Source organism: Mandrillus leucophaeus, unplaced genomic scaffold (assembly GCF_000951045.1).
Source record: "Mandrillus leucophaeus isolate KB7577 unplaced genomic scaffold, Mleu.le_1.0 Scaffold360, whole genome shotgun sequence".
Taxonomy (NCBI): Eukaryota; Metazoa; Chordata; class Mammalia; order Primates; family Cercopithecidae; genus Mandrillus; species Mandrillus leucophaeus.
Window position 1 is genome coordinate 1,744,201 of NW_012103810.1, and position 15,514 is coordinate 1,759,714.

The 15,514-nt window shown below is 38.0% G+C and overlaps 1 protein-coding gene across 2 annotated transcripts in view; it reads left to right on the forward strand.

Annotated features, from left to right (window-relative positions):
* Positions 1 to 15,514, forward strand: part of NARS2 (asparaginyl-tRNA synthetase 2, mitochondrial (putative)) — a 149,729-nt gene that overhangs the window by 81,867 nt on the left and 52,348 nt on the right. For both annotated transcript variants that reach the window (XM_011989701.1, XM_011989702.1), the window contains exon 7: positions 12,946 to 13,078. In XM_011989701.1, the coding sequence (XP_011845091.1) occupies positions 12,946 to 13,078 (133 nt within the window). The remainder of the gene's footprint in view (positions 1 to 12,945; positions 13,079 to 15,514) is intronic.

Below are 15,514 nucleotides of genomic sequence, written 5' to 3' on the forward strand. Positions count from 1 at the left end.
TTTTTTTTTTTTTTTTTAGTCGAAATTGTAAAAGTTTGCCTGTGATCTATGTACATGAATTATAGAAACCACGGAAACATTTCTGTGCATTTTACTTCACTGAAACCCACTAACAACCTTAAGTGCAGTTTTGGGGCAGAGCTAGGGCATCTAAACAAGGACACTTTAAAGAGCGAAAGGGAGGGCTGGTGACAGTTATGCTGGAGCAGTCAGCATAAAATGGATTTTTCCTGGGCAAACCAAGACCTGTGATCACCCTAAAGTTGATGAATAGGAGCAGATTAAATTTCTCTCTTCATCGATGTTATATTTGCTTGTTTTTAGGGAACCACGTAATAGAAATGCCTCATAGGCTGTAGAAGATGTGCTGTAGGGAAAAAAAAACACGTGTATGTGTGTTTGTGTGTATGTTTGTATGTGTTTTACAGAAAATAAAAGGAAATTTTATCTTTGCTCCTTTAGAAAAAATTGCCAATAAATTCAGTTATGGTTTTCCTTCCCTCTCACCAGTAAAAGGTGATAACACATAAGCTTAGTCACATGTATTAGTTGCTAGCCACATTAATTTTATTTATTTTGATGTCAACTCCTATTTTATTTCCCTCATATACCCTACACGAAAAAAAAAAAAAAGCTGATGTTTTGCCACATGAAACAGGTGTAGGGGATGGATAAACAGACATGTGTCACATAAATCTTTACAGTTGGAGAATATGCAAAACCCAAGCCAGCCTTATTTCACATTTAAGAGGTAGATTTAGCATGTGAATTAGGATAAAGATCAGGAGATAGACACTTGTTTTTTGTTTCTGGAACATTCTTTAGGGACTTTCATTTAGTTTCTTCAACTGGGTAATTATTCTGGGCTTTCTGCCTGATTCTCCTTTATGACAGTGTGGTGTGAAGTTCAATGGAAAAATTTGAATTTTAGGCAGACAGTATTTTAGGTACTACTGTAGAAAGAGTTATCTCAAAAATTTTCTTACATGCCTTTCTTAGCCAAAATATATGTGTGATTTGATAATACTGGTATTTCCTATATAGCTGTGGAGGGTTGGATGTAACTTGGGAATATGGAGATAACAGTTTGAATAGTTCAACCCAGAGTTTCTCTGCCTTTTGTATGGGTCATCCCATGATCCATATCATTGAGAGTGTTCATTTTTAGTATTCATGCAGCCTACGAGGCCTGGCGTGTCAGAGCATGCCATTTTTCCTCTTTTTCCTCCTCCTTCTCGCCCTTACTCTTCCTATTCAGGGAAAATGAATAGGGATTTTTCATATATTATTTCTATAGGCTAACTCCTCCTGTAAAAGCAGTTTGCCTATTTCTAGTTTTTGATGGTTCTTCCTTTGTGCTTTTATGTTCATAAACCAAGCTCTGTTTGATTTAGAGTCTGTCAAGAGTATTAGAAAATGTTTATTTTATTCATAGTATATAGGTCTATGCAAATGTACCCTTTTTATGAAATAATACCTTTCATGTCAATGATCTGTGCCTTTTACTTTCAATCATAAGTGGTAATTAAAAGAGCTAGATCAGGTTGGGCACAGTGGCTCATGCCTGTAATCCCAGCCCTTTGGGACACCGACGTGGGCGGATCACCTGAGGTCAGGAGTTCGAGACCAGCCTGGCCAACATGGAGAAACCCCGCCTCTACTAAAACTACAAAAATTAGCTGGGCGTGGTGGCACGCGCCTGTAGTTCCAGCTATTCGGGAGGCTGAGACAGGAGAATGGCTTGAACCTGGGAGGCGGGGGTTACAGTGAGCCAAGATTGCATCACTGTACTCCAGTCTGGGTGACAGAGCAAGACTCAGTCTCAAAAAAAAAAAAAAGAATTTGATCAGTGGTTCTCAACTCTGGTTATATGTTAGAATGTTTCAGGATCTTTTAAAAAATATATGGATATATTAGCTTGACTCCCCTATCCCCCTTAGGAAAAATGAGATTTAATTGATCTGGGTGTGGGACTGGGCATCAGGATTGTTTTCTGTAGTGCCATATGTTATTCTACTATGCAGCCAGGGCTGAAAACCACTCTGGATCAGTGGTTTTTAACATGTAGTCCTTGGACCAGCAGCATCACCATCACCTGGAATGTGTAGAAATGGAGACTCTCAGGCCTACCCTGGACCTACTAAAGATGACCAGTTTAGGGGTGGGGCCAAGTAGGGTGGGGCCAAGTAAACTGTGTTTCCACAAGCCTCTGGTCAATCTAATGCATGTTAAAACTTGAGAATCACTGCTCTAGGTCATCTAAGCATTTATAACAAAGCCTCCTTTTGCATAAGTCCAACCTTGTGGGCTCCACAATGCTCCAGAATGGCTCTAGACTTGAAAGTAGCTAAAGAAGGTAGGCGGGGGAAGGGAAGAAGCTGCCCCCGGGGGAAGGGAAGAAGCTGCCCATAGTTGAGAAGTGCTATAAAGTATATTGGATATGTTACCATTTTGTAAATCATAAAATAGAATGAAAATGTATCCTGACTGGGTATGGTGGCTAATTCCTGTAATCTCAACACTTTGGGAGGCCGAGGTGGGCAGATCACTTAAGGCCAGGAGTTTGAGACCAGCCTGGCCAATGTGACAAAACCCCATATCTACTAAAAATATAAAAATTAGCCAGGTGTGGTGGCACGTGCCTGTAATCCTAGCTGCTCAGAGGCTGAGGTATGAAAATCACTTGAACGCAGGAGCAGGAGGTTGCAGTGAGCTAAGATTGTGCCACTGTACTCCAACCTAGCCATAGAGCAAGACTCAGTCTCAGAAAAAAAGAAAGAGAATGAAAATGTACCTGATTGACCATCAGTGCTTATTAATGACTGTTCCTTTCTACTACTAAATAACTATATATAGGAGAAAGAATAAGACAGGAAAGAAGCAAGTAAGGGATGGTGGAAGAAAGGTGAACAAAGAACGGCCGCCAAGAATGGAATAACCAAGTTGTCCAGAGGGGCAGAAACCACCCAGAGGACAGTGACATTTAAAATACAGAACCTCTCTTTGCACATGTTTTGTACTTTAAAAAGTAGAGCACAGATGCTCAGTGGTACCATTCAGCATCTGTGCTGAACTTTTTACTTTTTAAGACTGCACCCTTGCAGCAGTACAGTAAGTGGGCCATGGATTTGGACTGCTTATGTTAAAGCAGCTTTGGCTTGATGCTCTGGACTATTTACTAACTTATGTAAGTCTCAGTTTCTGAAGTTATAAAATGGAATGAAATCACCTCTCTTATACGGTAGCAAGGATGAAATGAACGTGTGTAAAGTGCTTGATAGACAGTCTCATCATCCAACATTTTTTTTTTTTTTTTTTGAGATGAAGTCTGGCTCTGTCGTCCAGGCTGGAGTGCAGTGGTGTGGTCTCGGCTCACTGCAACCTGAGCCTCCTGGGTTCAAGCACTTCTTGTGCCTCAGCCTCCCAAGTAGTTGGAATTACAGGGGTATGCCACTTGTCACTTTGGTCTTGGATTTCCAGCCTCTAGAACTGCAGGAAAATTAATTTCTGTTGTTTAAGCCACCCAGTCTGTGATATTTTGTTATAGCAACGCCTGGCTAATTTTTGTATTTTTAGTAGAGGCAAGATTTCACCATGTTGGCCAGGCTGATGTCGAACTCCTCACAGCCTCAGCTGATTCACCTGCCTCAGCCTCCCAAAGTGCTGGGATTACAGGCGTGAGCCGCCATGCCCGGCCTCAGTCAACTTTTAAAAAATGTATTGTGGCAAAATATACATAAGATAAAATTTACCAATAGTGACATTGTACAACCAACATCACTATCTAGTTCCAGAACATTTCCATCACCCCAAAAGGAAGTCCCATACCCATAAAACAGTTAATCTCTGTTATGTACTGAATTGCCTCTCCCCCAGGATTCATATATTGTGTTGTCCTAACTCCTATGTGATTGTATTTGAAGATAGTACCATTAAAAAGTAATGTTGTTTGAGGACATAAGGGTGGAACCCTAATCCAGTATGACTGGTGTCCATATAGGAAGAGACACCAGGAGTGCTTGTGCACAGAGGAAAATCCACATGAAGACATATCAAGAAGGCAGCCTTCAGCAAACCTGAAAGAGAGGCCTCACCAGAAACCAATCCTGCTGTCACTTTGGTCTTGAATTTCTGGCCTCTAGAACTGCAGAAAAATTAATTTCTGTTGTTTAAGTCACCCAGTCTGTGATATTTTGTTATAGCAACTCACGTAAAATAATGTACTGTCCATTTCCTCCCCACCCAATCCTGGCAACCACTTTCTGCTTTCTGTTTTTATAGATTTGCCTATTCTGGATATTTCATATACAGGAAATCATATAGTATGTGGCCTTTGGTGTGTAGCTTCTTTCACTTAGCCTAGTGTTTCCATCCATGTTATAGCGTGTATCAGTATTTCGTTTTTATGGCTGAAAATTATTCCATTGTATGAATATACCACATTTAGGTTATTCATTCATTCACTGATGAATATTGGGGTTATTTCTACTTTCTGGCTATCTATATAATGCCACTATGAACATTTGTGTACAAAGTTTTGTTTGAATACTTGTCTTTATTATTTCTTTGAGGTGTATATTCAGGAGGAAATTGTTGGGTCATTCTATGTTTAATTTATTGAGGAACCACCAAATTGTTTTCCATAACAGTTATACAATTTCACATTCCCACCAACAGTATACAAGGAGTTTCTCTATATCCTTGCCAACATTGTTATTTTTTATTTTCAAAATTTAGCCATCAAAAATCTTTTTTAAAAGTATATTAATTAGAGGTCTAAACTTTCTTTAGGGCAGTAGTTCTTTATTAGGGATTCACATCATAATTACTAGTGGAGCTTTTAAATATATCCATGACCAGGATCCTTCTTAGACTTTTTGAATAGAGGTCTTCAGAGGTAGAGCCCTGAACTAATACTCCTCGTTAAGAACCATTGCCAAAGGTAGTGGTTCTCAGCATATGGTCTGGGTATCTCTGGGGCTTCACATCCTCTCAGGGGAATCCTTGAAGTTGAAACAATTTTCATAATACTAAGACAGTAATTGCCTTTTTCATTCTCATTGTCTCAAGAGTATATATACAGTGTTTTCCAGTCTTTGTGGCATGTGATAGTGCATCAGATTGAATGCAAAAGTAGATATGAGAATCTAGCCACCTTTTGTTAAGCCAGACATTAAAGAAACTTATAAAAGTATAAAGCAGTGTCACTCCACTTACTAATTTTTTTGTTTTGGGGAAAAATTATGTTTCATAAAAAGTATGTTATTTGTAACACATAATGGACGTGTCATTGTTTTTGTTTTGTGTGTTTTGTTTTTGTTTTTTTTTTGAGACAGGGTCTCGCTCTGTCACCTGGGCTGGAGCACAGTCGCATTATCATAGCTCACTGCAGCCTCAACCTCCCAGACTCAATCAGTCCTCCTGCCTCAGCCTCCCAACTAGCTGGGACTAAAGGTGCAGGCCGCCTTGCTTGGCTAATTTTTGTATTTTTTGTAGGGATGGGGTTTCACCATGTTGCCCAGTCTGGTCTCAAATCCTGGCCTCAAACGATCCACCCGCGTCAGCCTTCCAAAGTGTTTGGATTACAGGCATGAGCCACCATGTGCGGCCTTGTCATTATTTTTAAGTAACACAAACATAGTTTTTATAGTAAACATTGGTAGATACAACCTAGATAAACCAAATTTCTTTGAGATCTACAATAATTTGAAGTGTAAAGGGATCTTTACAACATGGTGAGACCCCCATCTATAAAAAGATTTTTAATTAGCTGGGCTGGGTGGCACATAGTTGTGGTCTTCGCTACTCAAGAGGCTGGGGCAGGAGGATTACTTGAGCCCAGGAGGTTGAGGCTGCAGTGAACTGTGTTTGTGCCCCTGCACTCCAGCCTGGGTGATACAGCAAGACCCTGTCTCAAAAAAAAAAAAAATTAAGCAAATGCCAACTGTATCCCAATGGAAAGGAAGGAGACAAAAAGTAACTTTGATCCATTTGTTCTCTTACCATATAGTTGGTATTAGGTTAACCTTTTGATGTATTTTATTTCATTTCATCTTTATAATAACCTCCATGACATTTATATACTCACCCTCATTTTTGCATGGGGAAATTGAATCTTACAGAAATTAAGAACTTAGTTTGTTCCTAAGTGGAGGAGCCATGATTTCAACTGAGGTCTTTAGACTACATGTTCTTAATCAGTACTGTAACCTTAAAAAAGTGAGTCATCTGGACAGGACTGGAGTCCGGGAAATTGTTGATAATTCAATGCCATAATGACTTCTCTACCTCGTAGTATCAGGCCTAAGAAAAGGGAACCTTTGAAATACTTGTAAACTTGAATGACACTTAAATGCTATGTAGTACATGTGACTGAAGTAAAGTACTGACATGTTGTTCTCTTTAGTGGTCCTCAGAGCAAGGACCTCTAAATATGAGAAATATAAGAGGGGTAATCTCAACACGAGTAAGTGCAGTTGATAGAATTATATACCTGTTTTTGAAAGGTAGTTTTTTGTATAATTATATACCTGTTTTTGAAAGGTGTCTTATTGAGACATAAGGATAAATACTCAATTAGAAAGAACGGATTTGTGACCTTTTAGAATAATGTTATTTTCTAAGACCCCATATCCAGTCAGTCAGTCCTGAAGAGTCCACTGTGGCAGGAATGAAGTGGCATTTCACTCAGGCAGGAGCCAAAGAATCATGTACTGCTGTGTTTACATAGAATAGACGAGGATAATTATTTTCTTGTAGTAATATTACAGTTAATTAAAAAATTTTTCTAATTAGAGCAGCTTACCCTCTCTAGTCCTTTTCAAGGATTTTCTTGTTGACAGAGCAAAAATATGTGACAGTTTTAAAAAACTGATGCTGTTATTGTCTAGTGCCTTTTGTGAACAATAATTTCACAGAACAGCAGTATTTTCTGTTTAGTAATTGATATTCTATTTACCTTCCTCTTCTACCCTTAATCCCATCCCAGTGCTGTTGCAAATATTCATTTGGGAAGCTGGGTGCCATAGTGTGCATGTGTAGTTCCACTTTCTTGGGAGCCTGAGGCAGGAGGGTCACTTGATCCCAGGAGTCCAGTCTGGGCAACATAGGAGACCCCATCTCTTAAAAAATGCAATTTGGGGATCAGCATATTTTATAGAAAATGAATTACTTATTTGACAAATATTGACTAGTACGTGTTGGGCATTGGATTAAGACTGAGGATGAGGATGCCATAATGAACCAAAATATATATATATATAGAGAGAGAGAGAGAGAGAGAGAGAGTCACTCATGAAATTTCCAGTCTAATGGAGATGGATGTTAAATAATCACATCAATTGATGTAAATGTTTTATTTTGAAAGGTGCTGTGAACAGTAAGTAGTACATGGTGTTATTAAAGAGCATATTAGTTTTTTCACCAAACCAACAGGAAAAAAAAAGAGCATATTGAGAAGATTGGCCTAGGAAGATTGGGAGGTGACTGAAATCAAAGTGGAAGCTGGGGGGAGGCATGAGATCAGTTTGTGACAAGTGAAAGGACCAAATAAGCAGATGGATATATACTTTTGGAACTTACAGAGGAGGGCTGGTTAGAAGGTATAAATATGTGTATGCAAGTAAGTGGTTAACTGAAATCATTGGCCAAGAGAGATCATATAAGGAAAAGTATCATGAGAAAAGTTAGAGGTTCTAGGAGTAACTTTGGAGGAATGCTACTGCTTAATGAACAGCTAAAGTGGCATGCAAAAGGAGGCAGAAACAGAGGTCAGAGCAGTATTTAGAAGGAAAACTAGGAGAATACTAGGAAAATAGTGTTAAATGTTTCAAGAGGTGAGGGTATTTCCATGTGTATCAGATAAAATCTGGTCACTGCTTACTGTGGTTACAAGGAAGGCCCTACATGTTCTGGTCCTTTCCACCATCTCTTACCATTGATCCTGCTACTGGCCTACACCTGTTCTTTAAATTCTTTAAACATGTCAGGCTCCTTCCTACCTTAGGACCTATGTGTTGGTGTCTGCTTTGCTAAAATGTTCTTTTCACATGTCATCTCCTCAGATGGTTAGCTAATGTTCTACCCCCTTTAGCAGGATTGTTGTCAGACTCTGTCAAACTTGGTGTTTCATCATACAATTTAGATTAAATTTTGCTTGGGTCTCAAGTTCAGTTCCAGATAAAGTATTAAGAACATGTTAAAGGAAATTATTTGGCACAAGTTTTTGGCAATAAAGGTAAGAATTTTTAGAATTTAGAATGCACCCTCCCTAAGGCATCTTGACATGACTTGATTATTGAAACGGTGAAGGCTGCATCTCTTTTATAATCCCTTTCCACCAAGTGTATTGCATGATAGAGGGATAAGGGAAAGCTGAAAAGGAGGTATCTGGAATCTACTCTGTTAGGCAGGTAGAAATAATGAATGCAAAATATGTCACAGTATTGACAATCCAGTGAACACAAAACAGTAGTAAAATAGACGATCATTTTCTGAATGATGAGAGAAGCACTTGGCAAAAACTTTTAAAATCCAGTTTAAAAGTTTTCTGGGAGTTCATTTAAGGTCAATGAACTTTTACTAAACTAACAGTAGAAAAGTGATACGGAGGTTGGGGGTGGTTTAGGAAGGGTGTAGTGAAAGTTGCTGATCAATCTTAAGCTGAATAAGTTCTTCCCAAACTAAAGAACAGCAGTTCCTCTGTTCTTTCAGAATGTTAAGATTCGCTGTGAAATTTCAGGGTCAGAAAGAATAAATGGCCAGGCAATCAGTGACCACTTTATATTAATCTATTTGCCATCTTGAGGGCTTCATAAGACTCTACACACTGGAAAAAGTGAACTTTGTAGAACTTTTTTTTGCAATTTTGCTTTTTATTTTCCAAAGAGCCATTTTTGTAGCTATCTTGGTTGATGTGTATTGAATGTACTTTTGTTATACTAAACATTAACTCCAAGCTCATGGATTTTCCTTATATAGCTTTCCTGTCTTCATAATTTGGCACAAGAATGATTCTTAGTGCCAAGTGTTTTCTTTTTCTCCTGGTCTCTTCTCAGAGCCATACTGGCCTTTCACCTGGTTTTGTATCTTATTTTTGAAATGGCCTTGTTCTCAGATTTTATTTTAAATGTTGGTTGGTTCAATCTTTGCTGCAAATGGCTTCCATGTCTGTGGAAGATAGGAAAAAAGAAAGAAATCAACAAATTAAACTAGAAGTGATTCCACAGGCACCTAGAGACAAAATTACTGCAAAAGATAATAGAGATCAATGCCAAGCTGCCCCCAACCCCAATTCCTATAAGAATTTGAAGACCAGAAAAGCTAGATAACTTGCTAAAGATTACAAAGTATTGATGAGAATATGTCATTCTCATTATTTTCATAAAGATAACGTTCTAGAGAGCAGTATTTTAACACATAAAACAAGCTATTCATAATATGCCAAACTGCTTACCCTAGTTATCTTTGAGAAGGGGGAATATACTAAAAATTTTTCTTTCTAATTTTCTGAGTTTGCAATGTTGTTTTGAGCATCATTATTGTTAATATCATGGTTAAGGCTATGAGCATTAGAGTCAGAAATGTGGATTTGAGTCTGGCTTCCATTTACTAAGCTATGACTTTGACTTTTGGGAAAGCTGCTTAACCTCTCTGAACTGCAGTTTCTTATTCTGGAAGATAAATGTATGAATACATACTTAGATTGAGTTAACTATGAAGGGATTAACTCTAAGGTTCTTGGCCATTTAGTGCTTGGCCCATGATGATCACTCCATAATGGTGGCCAGTAGTACTGCTACTGCTACTGCTACTGCTACTGCTACTATTACGTATAATAGAACACTTGATACTAAACAATGTCTTTGGATACTGACATAGTGTGATCATTATTGAATTATTTAAACATTTATCTGCTTAAAGATTAGATGCTTTCTTACGCAATTTTTCAACATACCTTCCAGTTCATTTTATCACTCTGTAACTTCAGAGGAAGCACTGTGGTCATTAGTTCTTGCTCTATCAAAATGATATTTAACTCTTGGATACCTCAGTCAGAGCCTGATCCTTACTATAATTGAAATAAAAGTTATTGAGCCTTTTCTGCATTTTACACTAGAGACCTTGCCCTGTGTTGCCAGGGAAAATCATTAACCATTGTAAAATTTAAAAATTCCTATTGCTGCTCATCTTTGAGCATCCTATGCTCCATAAGTATACACACAATTTCTTGTGATAAAGTACCAGAAATGTCATTTTACTTATTTAGATGTACTATACTATTGCCAGCCTACCTAGAGATGGCACAGTCAGAGATTGGAAACTTAGGGCCTTCTAATTATTGAATTTATTGTTTGGACCAGACCTGGATTGTTTGACCCCTTTTAGGTACTGAGAGAGCCTCAGTGACATATATCTGAGTATTTTTCTATGTTTGTAATGTTACTGTTTGTGAGGATGTGCTTTTTAGTTTACAACTGAGGAAGCCTATCATCATCATTAGTACTCATTCATTCAGCATGAGCACCTGTTTTATCTTAGGCACTAGAGATGCGAATATGAATAAAACATGGTTCCTGTTCTGGAAAATGTTATAGTGTTTTGGGGGAGAAAGATAAATAGTTACATTTCAAAGTGATATGTTCTATATAATAAACATGAAAAAGTGTTATCATAATATACAAGAAGGAGCAATAAATTTGGGGCAGTGGTAAGGATTCAGAGAGGAAGTGACAGTTGAGCCAAGTCTTAAAGGATGAATGGGAATTTTCCATTTGGAGGGTAGAGGAGCAGTGGAGGAGGCAATACAGGGTAGGGAACAGCCTATGCAAAAACCTAAGGGCATGCGTGGGGCACGCTAGGAAGGGAGAAGGTCTTCAGAGTGGCTGGAGGAAAGGGTGTGTGGGAAAGAACTGAGTTGAAATTAGGAGTTGGAATTTTATTCTTTGGTACTAAGGAATCATTGAAGATTTCAAAATTAGGGCTGACATAATCAGATTTGAGTTTGGAAACCTGTAGTTTGGGACTAGAGGAAGACAGGTGCCAGACACCAGTTTAAAAGCTGTTGTTTTCTAAGCAGGAGACAAAGGTTTACACTGACAGTAGCTGTGGAGATAGAGAAGAGCTGCGAGATTTCAGAGTTTTCCGAGATGTAAACAACTAAATTTTGTGATCAAAATGATAAGGGCCATGTGATAAGTTGGGGAATGTGGGATCTGTCTTGGTTGAGTAGGTGGATTAACTGAGATTAACAGAGCTGGAGGAAATATAAAAATAAAGTCAGGACTGTTCATTTTGTCTTTTGTTTTGGGGAACAGGGTCAAAATTTTCATTTTGCACAAGGTAGGTTTAGTCTTTTCAGAAACATTCTAGTAGGCAAGTCTGTAGCTGAATCTTGGAAGAAAGGCAACCATAGTAATATTTTTGAGCTCCTAGTGTTTATTTTTTCAATAAAAACTAAGGTTCTCAGAGGTTAGCAGATCATGGTCTTAGGAAGGTAGCTGTAGAACCAAAATGTAAATTCCTAAGCTTCTACCAATTGGGTCTTACTGAAATGGCAATTGAGAGAAAAATAAATCCCTTGGTTTTTACCATAGTTACTTTGTTTCCTTTCCCAGAGTATCTTTACTAAAAAAAAAAAAAAAAAAACAAAACTAATATATAGATACATAATCCATCTATTTTCTACACTAAGTTTTCTGATCTTAATATTATTTGGCTAAATGACAGATTAGGTGTGCTCAGGATCATAGCTAAGGAACCTCAAACAGCTTGTTTTGTTCTAACAAAACCTTAACATTTAAAGGTTAAGTCCTCAAGAAATATTTATTACTTCATACATGCTTGATCTAATCTCAGCTGTTACTTGGTTTGAATGTGAGGGAAACAATAAGTATTAAAGAATGACAGATGTAGTGTCTACTTCACTATAGGAATTTAAGAATAAGGGATCTTTCTCCCCATTTGGATGGTTGAGCTATAGTCCCCCGGAATCAAGGGAATAAAGTAGTTCCTCATAATCTCTCACCTCCAAATTTCAGGGGTCATTCGCCATTGACTGAAAGACTTGGGTGGTCGCGAAGGACTTGAGTGGCCCTTGAACAAGCTGAACTGCTATATGTATCTGATGTTCTTTTTTCATGTGTTTAAAAAATAAATGAACACACCTTATCTACATGAAATTCTAGTTTTCGCTGTTATTATCTAGGTTTTCTGTGTGGTTTCTTGGGCTGTGGTGTTTTTTTCTTTACTTTGTTCTTTATTGCTGTGAAATGTAGTTGCCTGCTGTTTAAGGCAGCTGCAGTAGAGTGTACCCAGAAGTGGTTATGTTTCTATATTTAGTAAAACCATAGGATTTGTGAAGCAGTTGCAGATTCCTTCAGGATAAAATGGTTTCTATAAATGTAACTTTTTTTTTTCTTTTTTCTTTTTTTTTTTTTCTTTTTTTTATTTTTTATTTTTTTATTTTTTTATTTTTTTATTTAGACAGGATCTCACTCTCGCCCAGGCCAGAATGCAGTGGCATGAACATGGCTCGCTGTGGCCTCAACCTCCTGGGCTCAAACGATCCTCCTGCCTCAGCCTCCCAAGTAGCTGGAACTATAGGCACAGGCCATCATACCCAGCTATTTTAAAAGATTTTTTGTAGACGTAAATTTTCACCATGTTTCCCAGGCTGGTCTTGAACTCGTAAGTTTAAGCAGTCTTCCCAGGAAGTGCTAGGATTACAGACCTGAGCCACTGTGCCCAGCCTCAATGTAACATTTTTAATGAAACTATTATTATCACCCATTAGAGAAATATATAACAGCAAATATGTGTGAGTCTGTGGACAAGACAGAGGCACACGAAGCTTGTTTTTATTTCCGTAAGAGCTCAGTGAATATTTTAAATCCTTAAAATTAATCATGTGAATTCTATTTTTATTCTCTTAATCTTGAATTGCAGAGCTTTTACTCAAGTGTTTACCTTTGGTCCGACCTTCCGAGCTGAAAATTCTCAGAGCCGGAGGCACCTGGCAGAGTTTTATATGGTAGAAGCAGAGATTTCTTTTGTTAACAGCCTTCAAGATCTCATGCAGGTAGGTACACAAGTTTTAAAATAGCATGTATCTGTGACATTAAAATGTTTCTGTATATATTTTTACCTCAGACATTTATGTGTTACAGGTATTCATAAAGTGAAAAGAAGGGAGAACTACTTAATAAACACTTACTAAATGCCTTTACTGTAATAGTTTAAAATATAAGAGTCAGACAGATTTAAGTTTATATCCCAGCTCTGCCATTAGCTTTGCTGTGAAGTTCCCTGACTTTCATGATCTTTAGGTTCCTCAACTCTAAAATGAGAAATATTACACTTACTCCTAAGGTTATGTGAGGGTAAATGGAATTGTGTATATAATATAAAGCACATAGCACGAGGTGTGGAACACAAGCAGGTTCACTAAATAGTAGCTCTGATTTGCTAGGAAAATAAACCAAGCATCTTTATAATTATATAAATGTCTGTAATACTTACGTAAACCCCTATGTAGCTATATTAGAAAGCATCCACAGGAGCTGTCAGCTCAGTTAAGCAGGGGATAAGGCTAGAGAGAAGGTCATGGTCAGGCAGCAGATCATGAAAGACCTCGTGTTTCAACGCCATGGTAAGGAGTTTGAACTTTACCCAAAATTTAAGGAGCAAGAGTTCTAAGTTGGAAAATGAAGGTCAGAGCTGTATTTTAGACACATCTTTTTAGCAGCAATATGAATAATGATTTAGAGGTAGATGACAGTAGAGAGGCCTTGTTAGGAGGCTGTAGACATAATCCAGACACTGTACACCAGTGGAATTGGATGGGCCAAGATTTGATGCTTAACCACTCTCGTGCTATGTGACCAACTTAGACAAAGGACTTAATCTCTCTAGGCCTCAGTGTCCTCATCAAAATTCCAATACATAGGAATAAAAATTCCTACTTTATAGGCTACTTGAGAAGATTGGACAGATTATATATATAGTATGTATCTATTATATACATATATATGAAGTACTTAGCATAATTTATGGCACTGAATAAATACCCAGGAATTGTTAACTGTTAAATTATGAATTGTCTATTCAGAAGCATTGTGGTCACTATCTTGTTTGGATTTGTAATTATGGGATGTTTATTTTAGTGATTTTCATCAGCTCTCGTTTCTATTCATTTATATATCTTTCTACTCTTACCCAGTAAATGACCTATTTCCACTTAAAACATAAATACCATATATATCACAAATAGAACAGACTAATTATTTTATTACCCTGTCTTGAATTGGATTTCCTAGTAAACAGAACTCTAGGGCAGAGATGTGTGGGCAGGGGCGTTATTGGGGAGTGCTCTTGAGAACAGCATTCGTAAGGAAAGGAAAAATGTCACATTGAACAGTAGGAAGAGTGAACTGTGATGCACTTACAAACAGAGGCCTTAGCCTCTTCTTGGAACTGGAATGGTCCTTTCCAGTTGTCCCATCGGAAGGCAGGGGGGTAGCACTTTGTGCCTTCCCATATCAACCAGTCATTGGACGTGATTAGCCACTGGAAGGGGCATAACCTTGAGTAAGGCAGCACCTTTGGATCTTGACAGTTCCTGATGAAGCACTCAACTATAAACCGTCAGCAGTTAATAATATTCCTGGATTCCTGTATAGGGCACCTGGCCCTGAAGGGGCATTCTGACCACACAATGTAGCATTTCACTTCCATACCCTCTTCACACTTCCCACTGAGCATTTTGGTTCAGTCCCCATGAGACATTTTTGGTTATCCCTATTAGGGAATGGGCAGGGAAGGGAGAGAGTGGTCATTACTCGCATGTAGTTGGTAAAGGCAGGAGTGCTATTCAGCAATCTGAAGTGCACAACCACCTTCTCCCCAGTAATTAGCTGGCCCAAAATATCAGTAGTGCCGCTGTTGAACAACCATATTCTGGACTGTAGGAATTCAGGATCTGAGCTTCAGAAGGAGTCAGTGTGCATTCCTTAAGTAGCTTTCAGTGTGCATTCATTAAGTAGCTTTCACCTCCTAATTCTTTATTAATTTTTGTTCTACAGTTATATTTTACCATATGACAGGGTTGCAAGATATTGTTTATTTTTCTCAGTTATATTAGTAAAAACATTGAGGAATAAATAGGTTAAGCTACATACCTTTTTAGTAAGTGTGAGCAGAATTCAGTTACGGATTTTCACCTTTGCATTCAGTCAACAATGCCATGAAATTATTTTATTCTGCTTTAAATATTTCAAATGGAGCATTTCAGTCTAAACTTAATGTTTATAATTAGTCATTTCTTTATTTCATTTTCTTTTCCTTTCTTTCTTTCCTTTCTTTTCTTTTTTTTCTTTCTTCTTTCTTTTTTTGAGACAGGGTCTTACCCTTGTCTCCCAGGGTGGAGTGCAGTGGTGCACTCTTAGCTCACTGCAGCCTCCGCTTCTGGGCTCAAGCCATCCTCCCACCTCAACCTCCCGAGTAACTAGTTCTATAG